General features: G+C 36.2%; 2 protein-coding genes across 5 annotated transcripts in view; one reads left to right on the forward strand and one right to left on the reverse strand.

Moving 5' to 3' along the window:
• Positions 1-305: 305 nt before the first annotated feature.
• Positions 306-8731, forward strand: LOC104240543 (uncharacterized). The gene is made up of 2 exons (XM_009795400.2): positions 306-647; positions 8264-8731. Exons 1-2 carry the CDS (start codon positions 381-383, stop codon positions 8441-8443), a joined length of 447 nt encoding a protein of 148 aa, XP_009793702.1. The 5' UTR covers positions 306-380; the 3' UTR covers positions 8444-8731.
• Positions 8732-9410: 679 nt separating this feature from the next.
• LOC104224351 (pre-mRNA-processing protein 40C) overlaps positions 9411-14018 on the reverse strand; it is a 34454-nt gene continuing 29846 nt past the window's right edge. For 3 of the 4 annotated variants that reach the window (XM_070171847.1, XM_070171846.1, XM_070171845.1), the window contains exons 15-17: positions 12611-12757; positions 12000-12122; positions 9411-10018 (exon numbers count right to left, since the gene is read on the reverse strand). In XM_070171847.1, the coding sequence (XP_070027948.1) occupies positions 9746-10018; positions 12000-12122; positions 12611-12757 (543 nt within the window). In that variant the 3' untranslated portion in view covers positions 9411-9745. Of the gene's footprint in view, positions 10019-11999; positions 12123-12610; positions 12758-14018 lie in introns of those variants that run through there. The other variant, XR_011406715.1, reaches the window with a different exon arrangement.

The raw sequence follows: 14018 nt of genomic DNA on the forward strand, positions 1-14018 counted from the left end.
AACAGTTTTGGAGAAACAGAAAAAAGTAGCTTCTCTCTAAAAGCACTTTTTTGAGAAAAATACACTTAGAAGCAATTTTTTAAAGTTTGGTCAAACACTAATTGCTGCTCAGAAGTGCTTTTCAAACTAATTGCCAAACACAAAATGTTTCTCACACCAAAGTACTTTTGAAAAAAACACTTTTCAAAATAAGCCGATTTTTGAAGCTTGGCCAAATGGGTTATATGTTTTAAACGGTGACCCCCGAAATCGGCTATTTGTGCACTTCTCCCATGAAGTGGTACCTATATAAACTTCGATGGGCCTAGTGTTAAAGAGTTCTCGGCCTCACGAAGCCCAATACGCTGAAAAAGAGAGGAAGGCTCTGTATCGCAACTCCAATGGCGTTATCCTCCGTTGTTATGCCGTCGTTATCTTCTCCGCCGCCACGTACGGTGGCGATGTTGAATCGCTCCGGTTCACCGTCGTCTACATCGTCGTCTGCATCATCCAGTGGCCGGCTCACCGGCTCAACGCCACTAGCCGTCGCTTTTATGCCGTTTGTGAGATGGACATCGCTATCGTCTTCTCGCCGGAGTTCACAAATCGTACGTATGGCACCGGAAGAAGAGAAGATGACTCGCCGTTCTCCTCTCGATTTCCCTATTGTAAGCTTCAAAAACTCTTTTTTTCTGGTTATTTAACTTAAGCCAGCTGTGCTCTTCTACAGAAAGTGTTATTTTTTAGATAATAGCAGCTATCGAAATTTCAGGTTAGTTTGGGCTAAGTTTAAAACCTATTATATAGAAGATAAAAAATTCAAGTTATATACAGTGTCAGTGCATAACTGATATCTACAGGTAAGCCTCCTTAAGATGTAGGATATGTAATTTTGAAATAAGACAGATTGTGTGTTTTAAGCTTCCTTATAGTTCTGGTGTATATAACTTAAACTCTTTGCTTAATGTAGTTAGGGGTCGTTTGGTTGCCGGTTAGAGTTATGCAGGTATTAGTTATACACGTATTAGTTATGCATGTATTAGTTATGTAGGGATTAGTTATGCAGGGATAAGTAATGCAGGGATTAGTTATGCGGGTATTAGTTATGCATGGATTAGTTATGCAGAGATTATCTTTTTGAATGTTTGGTTTGTTGTATTAGAAATTGATATACATTATATAAATTTTAAAGTAAAATGCTTGTTTACAACTATACCCCTGGCCTTCTTTTGCATTGTTTTCTCTCTCTTTCCATTTATTTATTTAGGCAACAATTTAGTTAGGAACTTTGGGTGTTACTTTCACTTCTTCGTCATACTACCGAACTATGTGAAGTTTAGGCATATTTGATTTTCACTTCTTAGTTTTGGTATTTCCATTTTCTAGTGGCTTCTCCAGTTTGCTTTTGGTATATAGTTGGCAAGTGAAAGCAATGTAATTAAATCCGTAACATGCAATTTACACTACCAAAAGCCATATGATGCAACAATTTAGACAAGACTAGTATTCTATTATTTATATTCGCAACTTACACAATCCATATCGTTAAATTAATGAAACTGGGCACGTAGTAGAGTGACTACCAAAGTGAGGCAACTCATACTGAACTTACTCGATTTGGACTAAAGTTACTCGGTTTGGCCGAACCTGAACCTCACCTTATGGCTCTATCCCTGCATATACGGTTATAGCAAGGAAGTAGGATGCAAAAACAAAATCCTATAAATCACAACACAATTTGGAAGAAAAAAGAATAAACAAGAAACAATCAATAACTATCATGCACCAACGAACAAGGTTGACAGTAGAACTTTAATCCCCTCTTCAGAAAGAAACATAAGAAATCCAAATCACTCAGCTACCGAAGAATTTTCCTTTTACAACTGAACAACATTAAAATTTAAAATGGATTGCACTTTTTGTCACCATTACTATATCATACTACTGTTTGATGTCCTGTAGTTTGACAAACATCCAAAACCAAGACAAACAATAAGCAAATTAATAAAAGATATATTCAACAAAAAGAATCCAAAGGAGAACTACTCTGTCCACCAAAGTAAACACCAGCTGAAAATAATACCAAATTACACAAAACACTAACGTCAAAATATAGCAAATTTCTATGTGTATTTGTTATACAAAAACAACCTATTTTAAAGCTAGAACATCCACATATATTTACATTTGTGGATATTGACGAGGTAACAAAATACAACATTCAGATATCACAAAGTAGCAAAATAAAAACCATCGAAATCTTTAAAGCTTGTCATTAATAATTATCCACACCATGGTCTGACGATCAAGTTCACCCACGCTTAAAAAGAATTCCATTCTTTTTACATCTTGAGTAATTCCCATTGCTGCCTTGACTCGCTGATCCGAGTTGTATAACTCAAATGTTGGGGATCCAAGAATAGAGAAGATCTTACCACGAATATCAGATAAGTCACGCTCCCCTAACTTGTCAATTAAAGCACCCATTCTTTTATCATGACTTTCAGTAAATTGTTTCGTCACATCCACTAGACCTTTAAGAACAGTCTCATTCTCATCCTCAATTGTTCTTCTTCTTCTTTTGCATTTACCTTTTTCATTAGCATTAGAAGATGATGCCTTAGAATTATTACCTTGTTTCTGAGTTTGTTGGGTTCCACCACTCTGAGTTGTTCCAGTGAATGAACTTTGTGCTGCTCCAGTTGATATATTAGGTTCCTCTTGAGCAGTAAATGGACTTTGGTGCTGCTCCAGTTGGTATATTAGGTTCCTCTTGAGCAGGTTGATCTCCTCCTCTGGCTGGAGCATCCCCATCATCATCTTCATCAACCACAACGAGAGGAAATCCCAAACACATGTCATTAGGAGTTTCCTAAGCTTCAGTTCTTTCTATTTCTTCAACGGCATCTTCCGGACCTTCAGCAAACTCTCCAGTTGCTCTATCCTTGCCAAATATTTCTTCCCAATTAGCAAACAATGGCCATTTCTTCGAGTTCATTGACTTGGCAAGTGGATCAATCTAATGAAACAAAAAGAAATACAAGAATAATTAGCAATATTCCAAATACATAGATCATATTTACCAAGAAAACAATTAGTAACTAGCAATATTTCACTAATGATTTAAAAAGATGTAATTCACCTTTATAAAGTCATCCAAGCTTTTGGATAGTCAACTAAGATAGTTCCATCGCTATATTGGAATCCCAAGCCACTTCGACTCTTTAGTAACGATATGCTTGAATAACTCCTCTTCCATGCTCTTATTTTAGAATCGATATGTGGTTGAGATTTCAATCCGGAATTAGGATGACGAGCATGCATGTAGCGTTCCAACTCCATTAAATGTCCGTTCTTAAAAGTTCCATTATCTCCTCTCCAACCATTAGCACACAATTCTTTTAATGCATCTACAAAAGTGAGTTCCTCTTCTAGACCCTTCGAGGCTTAGGTGTTGTTTTTCTTGTCCTTTTTGAAGCTCCATTAGATGGTGTTGCTGTGAAACTAGTCATTTCAATCTATAAAAATACATAAAGATTTACTATCTGCCAAAAAATAATGTGAGGCATACATAATGACTTACTACTTGTCTTCAAAAAGATGTTGTCAAAGATACATTAAGATTCACTATTTGTCTCCACAAACAACAATTGGAGACATACAAAAAGATTCACTATTTTTCTTCACAGAACAATGAAGCTACTACTATTTACAAAGGTAATCTAAGAATTACAAGGATTAATTTCCAGATCTTTCATTCCACATAGATTGAGCTAACTCATCCCTCCAAGTGGTCCACTCATCAGATGGTTCAACGGTATTAATATTTTCATTTTCATGTTGATGCTCCATATGGTTTTCCATTTCCACGTCTAAGGGGTCGACATTCATCTCTCTTCGAATGAAATTGTGTATCAAACAACAAGCAATAATAATTCTATTATGGACCTTAACTGAGTACCATGAAGGACTTCTAAGAATTCCCCAACGTCCTTTCAATATACCAAATGCTCTTTCAATAACATTACACGCTCTAGCATGCTTCATATTAAAGAGCTCTTCTCGGCATCGAGGTGGTGGATTGTCACCTTCCCAATCCTTTAGCTAGTATCTATATCCTCGGTAGGGTGAAAGAAAACCATTTCCATTTGTATATCCTCCGTCGCATAAATAATAATTACCTAAAAAGTATAAAAAAGGATATAATTACTTAGAAATATTAATCTATTTTCTTAATTGGAATAGATAGGTGTGTGTATATAGCATACCCTCGGGTACTTTCAAACCATTCTTTCGTATAACTGCATCTCGCAATACACGACCATCAGCAGCCGATCCCTCCCAACCAGGTAATACATAGATAAAGTTGAGATTTTTATCACAAACCCCCAATACATTAGTTGCTATATCTCCTTTCCGGGTCCTGTATCTTGGTTAATGTATAGATGGAACTCTAATGGGAATGTAAGTACCATCCAATGCACCTAGACAACCCTATAAAATAAATTGAAGTCTAAATACTAAAATAGAGTTATCAATAAAATACTTTAATAATAATATTTAAATCTTTCTATAGTTAATCAAATGCTGGACTGAAATTTACCAACCTTAAACCATCTCCATCGGTCATCAGTCTCATCTTCAAGCACCGGCTTAGGTTTAACAATTAACAATGGAGTTAGTTTGAGAATAGCTCTTAAACATTCATTGAAGGTTTGACTAACTCCACCCTGATCTAATATAATCAACGTTGATAGACCTGTTCTTCTCGTGATGAGCCAAAATATTTAAGAACATTGCTAACTTTTCACTACTGGACATATTTGTACTATCCGTCAACCCTCCAACGTCCTTGGCTAAGGTAGCTAATATGTGAAAGTCACTTCTATCCATCCTAAGCTTATCAATACATACAGTATCATTTTCACGAATAATAAAATTTAGATGAGACACGATTTTAGGAATTCTAGCACTCATGCAATATCTAACCCGTTTATTTCTACTTTGTGTTCTTAAGAACATGCTGTAAATAGCCATAAAAAGACAAATAAGGACAATATAAGATTGCACCACACTCTCCTCAAGGATGATAAAGCATTCGACATCGCATAATTGTTGAGGATCCATAAACACCTATTTGCATTAAAAGATGCAAAATCATTATTAAACTGAGCATATATAGTTAAACATACATTGCATATTAAAGAAACTTTTTTCAAGTTCTTATTTTCTTCTCCTAGACATATAGATTTCACAATTGCTACACAAAAACAAACGTTTCTGGAGTCTTATCAACCAAAAGTAGTCTTATTAGAGTATCATTTTTTTTTGTTATTTAATTAATCACCATGTTTTAGACCTTCGATGTTTCTGAATCTTCAAAGAAATAACAATACTTCAAACACAAAGTTAAGGTTGCTCTCATCTTGCAATTTCTGAAGCTAAAGAAACTGATTATACAAGAACCCCCTTTTATTGGAAAGAATTTTTTTTTTTGCTTTTAACAAACAAACAAAACCCGTATCAAATTTGGGTGTACTCAAAACTTCAACTTTACTAGAAAATATTGAAAAATTAAAGTTTCTTCCAGAAATTCGTCTCTCAGCAGATTCACAAGAGGAAAAAGTAAAAGGAGAAGAAATAAGAAAAGAAAAGTTTAGGGTTTCAAAAACTTCTTACCTGAATGAGAGAACAATCTGTAGGCGCTAGATCAGAGAAATATATGTCAATTTATTGATTTTGTTTCTTAATAGATTGAGAAGAGGAAGAGCCTAGCAGTGAGGCATCGCTATCTCCATTCTTGCTATCCAAAAGTTTGATACAGATCGATACATCTAAGGAAGCCTTATGTGTAAAGTGATCGGAGTAAATTTGTCATTTCAGTATTTTATCCATGTATTACTAATACATGTATTAGTTATTCCATCTTCTACCTCGCATAAAATAATACACAGATTGAGTCATAACTTATACATGTATTATTTATGCATAATTGAAAAATGTCAACCAAACATGGTATTAGTTATGCAGAGTTTTATACAAAATAACTAATGTCTACCAAACATGGTATAAGTTATGTTACCCCTTATACATGAATAACCTTTCTTCTAACCAGCTACCAAACGACCTCTTATAGTTTTTGGTCATTTTACTGTGGAAGATTGTCGTTATTTGGATGAATTAAATTGTGATAATCCAATCAAAGTGCCAAATCCTATGAGAAAATAGCAATTTGGTCGTGCTAAAGGTAAAACCTATGATTAGTAGGTAAAAAGTATAGTTTGATCTAGACATAGATTTTGGTTTTCAAGTGTGAACAATTGTTTGGTTTGGATGAATTAAAATTTTCAAATGTCCAAGTGGCAACTATTTGAAATATACAGTTTTGGTTGTGAAAAAATACAACATTTAACTAGAGGATTAGAAGAGAATGAGTTACTATAGTAATTGGTTATTTAAGCTCAAATGATTATTACTGGTTAGATGAATAAATTGGCAAATACTCTCAAACTACCAAGCTATCTGTTCATGTCAACCTAACCCCCCCCCCCATATAAGGAAGTTAATCCCTTTGTTTGACTAGCCAGTGACTCAGTTTCCGAGAGGGCCGTTTTACTATGAGGCCTGGTAGAAACAATTTAGAAGAAAGGTTGTCGACCTATATGGTTAACTTTTCATGCCGAGAAAGTCAGGTATCAGATCTGTGTAGTTTCAAGCCCCCTTTCCTTACCATTTGCAGTTTCAGCGAGCCCTTTCCTTACCATTTGCAGTTCCAGCGAGTGAAGTGAAGTAGTCTTAGTCTGGGGAAAAGATACCCTACCCGCCATCTTTCCTCCCCAAGGAGGGGCCCTCAATGACTTTATTTAGCCTCCAATCTATTATAGCTCCTTCAAATATCTCTTTTATTCCTCAAAGTGCTACCAAGAGAGTAAGGGGGAAAAGAAGTGCCACCAAGAGAGTAAGGGGGAGAAGCAGAATAATTTTGGCAGCATCTTCCCATTCCTCTTCCTCTTCAATACTCCTGCACCGTTCAGTACCCGTCCCGTCACAGATCATGGCCTCTTTACTCTCCTCTGATTCTCTTTGCTTCCTCCACACAATGCACCAAGACTCCTTTCCCTCAGCATCTCAGCTACTCAGCTCATTCTCTTTCGCTCCTTCATTGGAGGCACTGCTCCAATGGAGGACTTGATTTGAAAGAGGTTTTTTTATTCCTTTATGATAAGATAAATGATTGGAAGGAGGCATAGGGGAGGCTGTCAGACTTAGGTGAAGGGAAGGGGAGATTGGCAGATTTACATGCTGCAATGTGCTTCATAGGCTACTCAATGTGATTGCTTGCTCGATTTGTCAACCACTGGCCTTCTGCAGCCCTTCCTTGTTTGCAGTAACATCTCTTCTATCTCTCCCTTTTTTTTGCACAATAAGTGGGTCTAATGACATCTCTCCATAGCCTTATTCATTCTTTCTAAACCTCCATGGCCATTATATGAGGAGACACAAATTGATAAAAGTTACTCATCCTCTTATTAAGAGGTATTGTCTCTTCCAAGTAGCTAACCTGTATATGTCATGAATCTGGTAGAGGGACAAAACTTTGCCCATGCATGTGTTATTTCTTCTGGACAAGTCACTCTTTGTCTAATTAATATGCAGACCTGATTTTGCTTCAAAAATCAATTAGTTAGTTATTCTTTCTTAGCCTCAAAACCTTTCATTGTGTCATTGATAAAGGAATTTGTGAAATAGTCAGTGACTGGTCCAACAGGTATTAACTTTCTTTTGTAAGGGCCACAACATTGTCTATCATCTTGCTCAGTGATTCCATAAAAAGTGTAGTATAAACAGAAAGGAAGAGAGAGGATCTCCCAACTGTAAATCCCTGTATGATGGAGTGAAAGCTTCTGCGCTCTCTTTTTCCCTTTTTTTAAAGAAAGCTTCTGATTCTTTGGTACTATATTCTATGGAGTCGTACATTTCTGTTTGGCCAGTTGGCTGCCTTTGTACAACCACCAAATGTACTGTTCACACCAGATGGGTTCTAGTTTCTGAGTTAGCCCCAGGCCTTTAACAAAGACAGAGATGTAAATACAATTTTGGTCTTTTATTTGTTATTTTCTAGTAGTTTCTAAAAGCTCTTAGACATGTCTTTGTGGAAGTTTCTTGATGTCCTCACTAACAAACTTTAGCAATATGCTTTCAGAGGATTTTGAGCTGATACTGCGTTGTGCTTTCTATAATAATACCCATCCAAAGCATTTTGATGAAACATGTTTATTGGCAGGAATGGGAAAGGCCCAAGCCCGGACGAAGACCAGATATCTTTCCCCAATTCAGTCCTATGAAAACTCCCTTGCCACCACCTCTGCCAGCCGATCCTCCGGAAGAGGATGAGGAAGAAGAAGAAAAGAAAGAGGAAGAGGAAGATCCTGAGAAAGAAGATCCAGATAAACCAGATGAGTAGTAGGGCAATCTGATGAGTTTGTTTCAATTAGTCAGGCTTGCGTCTACTATTGTTATCTTAGCTGTTGCGGCTTAAATGTGCTGGCCCTAGGCCATGTTCTATATAGAATTAATGGCACGAAGAGTTCTCGACTTCAAAATTTTGTAAACAGTTTACTATGCGGACAGTTAGTAGTGCAATGTAATGTTTTGTTTCAACAAGACTCGCATTTAATATTCTTAGCCTACTCGCTGCATAATATGTACATTGGCTCTATTCATAATTTCATATTGTATTGAGTTGATGGCATGAGCAGTTCTTGACTTCAAAAATATGGCACAAGGAGGTACCAACAAAATATCCCTTACTATTCTTAAAGGAAGTCTCGAGTTCTAACACTGTTTCAGCATCACTTGCAGAATTCTGTTACACCAAAAAATGAAACAAAAGCAAACAGTTCGTCTTGGTCTTCTGGATAGAGTTTCTGTCATCTTCAAAACACCTAGCATTTTGCTCTTTCCAAACTGTCCACCATATAACTAATTTTTCTACTCGACTCAATTGATAATATATCCATTTAAATTCCATTCATTATGAGAGGAAAAAGCAAATTGGAATATAACGTCGAGAGAAGTTAGACTGAAGGGACTGCTGCTTGCAGTTGGTCATTGTGAGACGAAAGTACAATGAAAAAGAAAACCAATGCGCCTCAATTATAGTTTGTCTATTTATTAGTTCTGGACTAAACATACAGGAAATTCTTACAGTCAGACCTACCAACAATACGAAGTGATATCATTCCAACAGAAGATCTCTTTTCCTTGCTCTTTGTTAAGGAAGTATGAAATGGTTTATGAAACTGCATGAAAAGAGCCTAGTTTCTACCGTAGCTTCAATTAAAAATACAAAATCACACACTTCAAACTGAAACTCGATTCCAAGGAATTGAACTATTGCTCGACACAAGCAGCACCCTATTGCTCGACACTAAAAGCAAAAACATTGATTCAATCATGAAATCTATTTCTTGTCAGGCCGTATAGCGTACAAGAAAAATGGCTGCGAACTGAAATGCTAGAATACATAAAATTAGAAGAAATCAAATCTACTACATAATCACCTAGGTATGAGAGAGTCCAAGGAATTATCAGATTTGACAAAAATAAGTTCTGGACACTGTGCTTCAAAATGACACATGAACTGGCAGAGAGTACTCTGCTTCATACCCTCTTAAAAAACAAGTGTCCTGAGAAAACTGTCTTTTCTCAGCTGCCTTTGATCATACGAAATACTTGAGGATTACTACAGCTTCTGTTTCTTGCTTTATCTCCTCCTTGAACCAGAAGATCCTTTACTTCTTGCTTTATCTACTTCATCGAGTGCTGACTTTTGCCTCCGTTGAATATCTTCAACATATCGGCGCCATAAGGATTCCCTATCTTTTCTAGGCATTTTTGAGTACCTGGGATCGGCTTTGAGAAGTTGTTTGGCTGTTGACCAAGAGTTTCCAACTGTTTTACCATCTTCTGTTTCTCGTGAACAAGCTTCAACAGTTATAACCTCGGCTAGTAAAGCTTTAAACTCCTGTGCGCTCCGCTGAAGATCAAAATACATAGTATGAGAATAAGAAAAGAAAACCATGTACTTGATAAATAAGGAAGTACATAAACTGCGTGAGAAGGACAAACAAAGGTACACCTCATTTAAATGATGCAAACTGCTAGTAACTATGGAGGGCCCACGTCACATTTTTCTCTTTACTAGATTTTAGGTACTTAAACACCAGTATGGGATACTCATCAGGGGTGGATCTACATAGAGCCGAGGGGGTGCGCCGCCACCCGCAAACCTCGGCCGGAACTCTGTGTATATATCTATATTGTACAATATAATAAAATGGCACCCTAATGAACAAAACAGCCACTGGGTGCCAGTGGTAAAGGCCCGAAAATACCTCTCTGCCAGCGGAAGTTCGAGACCAGGGCAACACATAAAAGTTTTGGAACTTTTATTAGTACGTAACTATTGGACTATTAATGTTAGGTGTACGACAGTTTACTTGTTTGCTTTCTTATTTATTCTTTGTTTTACTTTTTTGACTTTTTAACTTATTTAATATTGTTTGACTTTTCTATTGTGCTTTCTTTATCCACTAAAATACAAAAGCTACCTTATTTCCCCAAAAACTTTTCCCACCCAAAACCCTTCTCTTCTACTGCGCTGCTGCCCCAAATTTGGGGATTTTCACTGTTTCAGTCCGTCACTCACCGGCAGTTGGCCACCACCGTTTGGTGTCCACTTTTCCATTTCACCTCACCTTGTTGCTGCACCACTGCTTTGTAATTTGACTGTAAATCTCTCTTATTCTCTTGCTTCTTTTTTTAATTTTTTTTTATGTTGGGTTTCTCCGAAAATAATTTTTTGGTGGTATAGTTAATATTTAAGAATATAGACTTACAAGTTGCTAAACCCCTTTGATCTTTTCATTTTCTCCCTTGTTTTTCTTTTATTCAATTCAAAATTGATTTTTTTTTTCTCTGTTCCAATCTTTAATTTATAGTTTATTGTGTTATTGTGCATATTGTTCTCTTGAATCTCTGATTGTATTAGCTTTTGCATTTTGTTGTCAGATTTTTATTTTCATTATTTGTTTTGCTCTTGCTGTTGATTCCTTGATGGCGCTCATTGGAAGTTTAGATTTTCAGTCTTAGTTCAAATTTATACCAAAAATGCATATGACATGTATGTTTTTGTTTACTTAAGGATGAAAGAATTATGTATGTCTTACTTATTAGTTAAAGTGACCAACTGATTATGGTAGTATTTTGTTAATTGGAAGATATTTCCAATTGTCAGAACATGAAAGAAGTTGTCTTTTTGTACTTTTCATGTGGAAGAAATTTTATGATATTGGTATTACTGCTGAAAATTTTATGAATGTGCGCTAAGTTGTCATAATTTATTTTCGTTCGATATATTTATCTATATAAATCGAAAAGATGAATAGCTAGAATCGAAGCACAAATTTGATCAAACCGACTATATATTTATCCCATTTGGACCGTATAAATAATAATATATCTATGTATAAAATAATATGGCACCCGAAACCTTCAAATCCTAGATCCGCCTCTGATCCTCATTGCAGTGAAAATCAAACAAAATTTAGAAAAGGAAAAACAAAGCAGAAAGAATGTCAGTACAGGGCTTTGTCAGCCAGCAAATAAAGTTTTTCGAAAAGATTGTTGCTTAGATGTAGTTCTTCAAAAATATGTAGATAATTTCTTATCTGCTATTGTATAAGAAGTTAAGAACCACTAGGAGTATCAATTATAAAATGTATTACATTCATTTTCAATATACTTAAGTTAACACATAATTTATACTCCCTCTGTTGCAATTTATGTGGTGTAGTTTGACGGGACACGGAATTTTAGAAAGAAGACTAGCTTTTGGAACTTGAGGTCTTAAACATCATGCTAGGAGATTTTTGTGGCTAAAAAAGCATATCATTAAGGGTGAAAAGCAGATAACAAGGATTACATAACTTAAAAAAGAACATCAGTAGTCATCTTACCTCATACAATATCTTCACATGTTCTCGAAAGAGCTTTTCCAAGTCAGACTGATCCAAATGCGGATTAGCTGCACGTCCTTGGGGATCCTTCTCTAATTTAGGTTTTGACTCTGTCCAAGATGCCTTAGGAGCAAGAGAAAGATATCTCAACAATTTGAAGATAAACTGGAAACAAGTACCATCCAGAAAATAAAAAGGAATTACCTTTTCAACAATTCTACCACATAATAAACACAATCCTTCCATACTTCATCAGTAAAGGTAAAGCCAAAAAGATAAGAATTTTAAAGTTAAATAAAATATCATCTGATGAGCACCACGGGGGAAATGCTATTTACTGCAAGTTAAAAGACCAATTATAACCACGGGCTGCACAGAACATGTAGTTACAGAAAATAAGCTCTTCCGAGAAGCTAAGCACCTCATGTAAAGATGGATGGTACTCTTTCCACCAAACAAAGATCTTTCAAATTTTATTGTTTCTGAATAAAGATGAGGCTGATCTTCTGGAACTATCTAAAACTGTCTAATCAAGTAATGGGATATGATCCATGACATATGTTCTAAGATATGTCCTTGTAATATTTTTGGGGTCTCTTACAAGATAATACCTGAGGATCTTTAATTATTTCAACCAGCAAAGCTTGATAGGATTCAACAGCTTCCTTTCTACGAGCTTTTGACCGCACCCTCTCCACTTCTTGCTCTTCTCTTTCTTTACGTTTTCGCAAAGCTCGTTCTCTTTCCTTCAATTTCTCCTAAAAGAGTCAAGCAGAACACCATTAATGCCTTCAACTGAACAATCACGCCAAAATGTGGAATCAAACAGAACTTGGCGTACTACATTCTAAATTTGTCAAAACTTCGGACCAAATACACACACATACAGATGAAATAAGTAAATGCATTAAAATCACAAAGCACAGGTTTTTAGTTTTCTACCAGGATTAAATTAATAGGGAGAATCAGCAGGAAACCTTAGTTGGAGGCACAAAGACAGTGGTTCGGATCAGCAGAGGGAAGAGGCAACCAGTGAATAAAGACAAATAAACATGTTAAGCTACTAAACGGGTGATTTATGCTGATTAATGTGTATTTTTTGTTTGAACTACTTTCCTTTATAATGAACACTTCACTGACGAGATTTGAAGTTAAGGGGATAAGTTGGTATTCTATAGCTCCATACACTTTATAAAAGTAATCGGTTAGAGATATTAGTACACGAGGAGGTGAGAAGTGGCACTCTATAAATGGATAACAATGACCGAGTAGGCCTTGTTAGAGTTTGTTACACTCCCACATTGGTTTAGAGTATGGGCTATTGTCTCCTTATATTGTCCTACACAATCCTCACCTTTTGAGCTAATAGGGATTAAATTCAAGGTCTATTTTCTTTACATGGTATTAGAGCCAAAAGTCGCTACTCTCGGTTTGACTTTGCCATATGTTAGGCTCCCCCGTTATGTTATCCATGTTCTAGATGTCCGGTCCGGGCGTGCAGGGAATTAGAATCGGTACGGGTTGTTGTCTCTTTATGTGGTTTTGGGCAATCCTCTCATGACCTAACTTTTGGAGTTGAGTTAGGTTCAAGATCCATTTTATCTAGATATGTTCATATTGGATGAGGGGAAGTTTCTTGAGGAACTCAGTGCATTTGGAATCAATGGTAAAAACATAAATCTCACCTTTATTTCAGCTACAAGAAAGCTTTTATTTTTTATCCTGAGATCATTGCGTAATAATTTGGCTATCGAATTCCTTTGAAGGGGCTGACAGATTTTTTTTGATGAAGTAAAATGATATCATTGATGAGCATGCATCAGGACGATGCCAAATAGCAAAAGAGTTAAAAAAAAAGAGGGTAAGCTCCAGTACATGAGTGACTAAGCTAAGTCCAGGGAGCTAACAAAATCCAAAAGGTTGAAGGGGCTGACAGCTTTATGCCGCAGCTTAATGATTGTGGCATATTGATTGGCTGATGATGTCAAGAGAAGAAGGGAGATAGTTCCAAATTAACTT

Source organism: Nicotiana sylvestris, chromosome 4, assembly GCF_000393655.2.
Source record: "Nicotiana sylvestris chromosome 4, ASM39365v2, whole genome shotgun sequence".
In the NCBI taxonomy this organism is placed as follows: domain Eukaryota; kingdom Viridiplantae; phylum Streptophyta; class Magnoliopsida; order Solanales; family Solanaceae; genus Nicotiana; species Nicotiana sylvestris.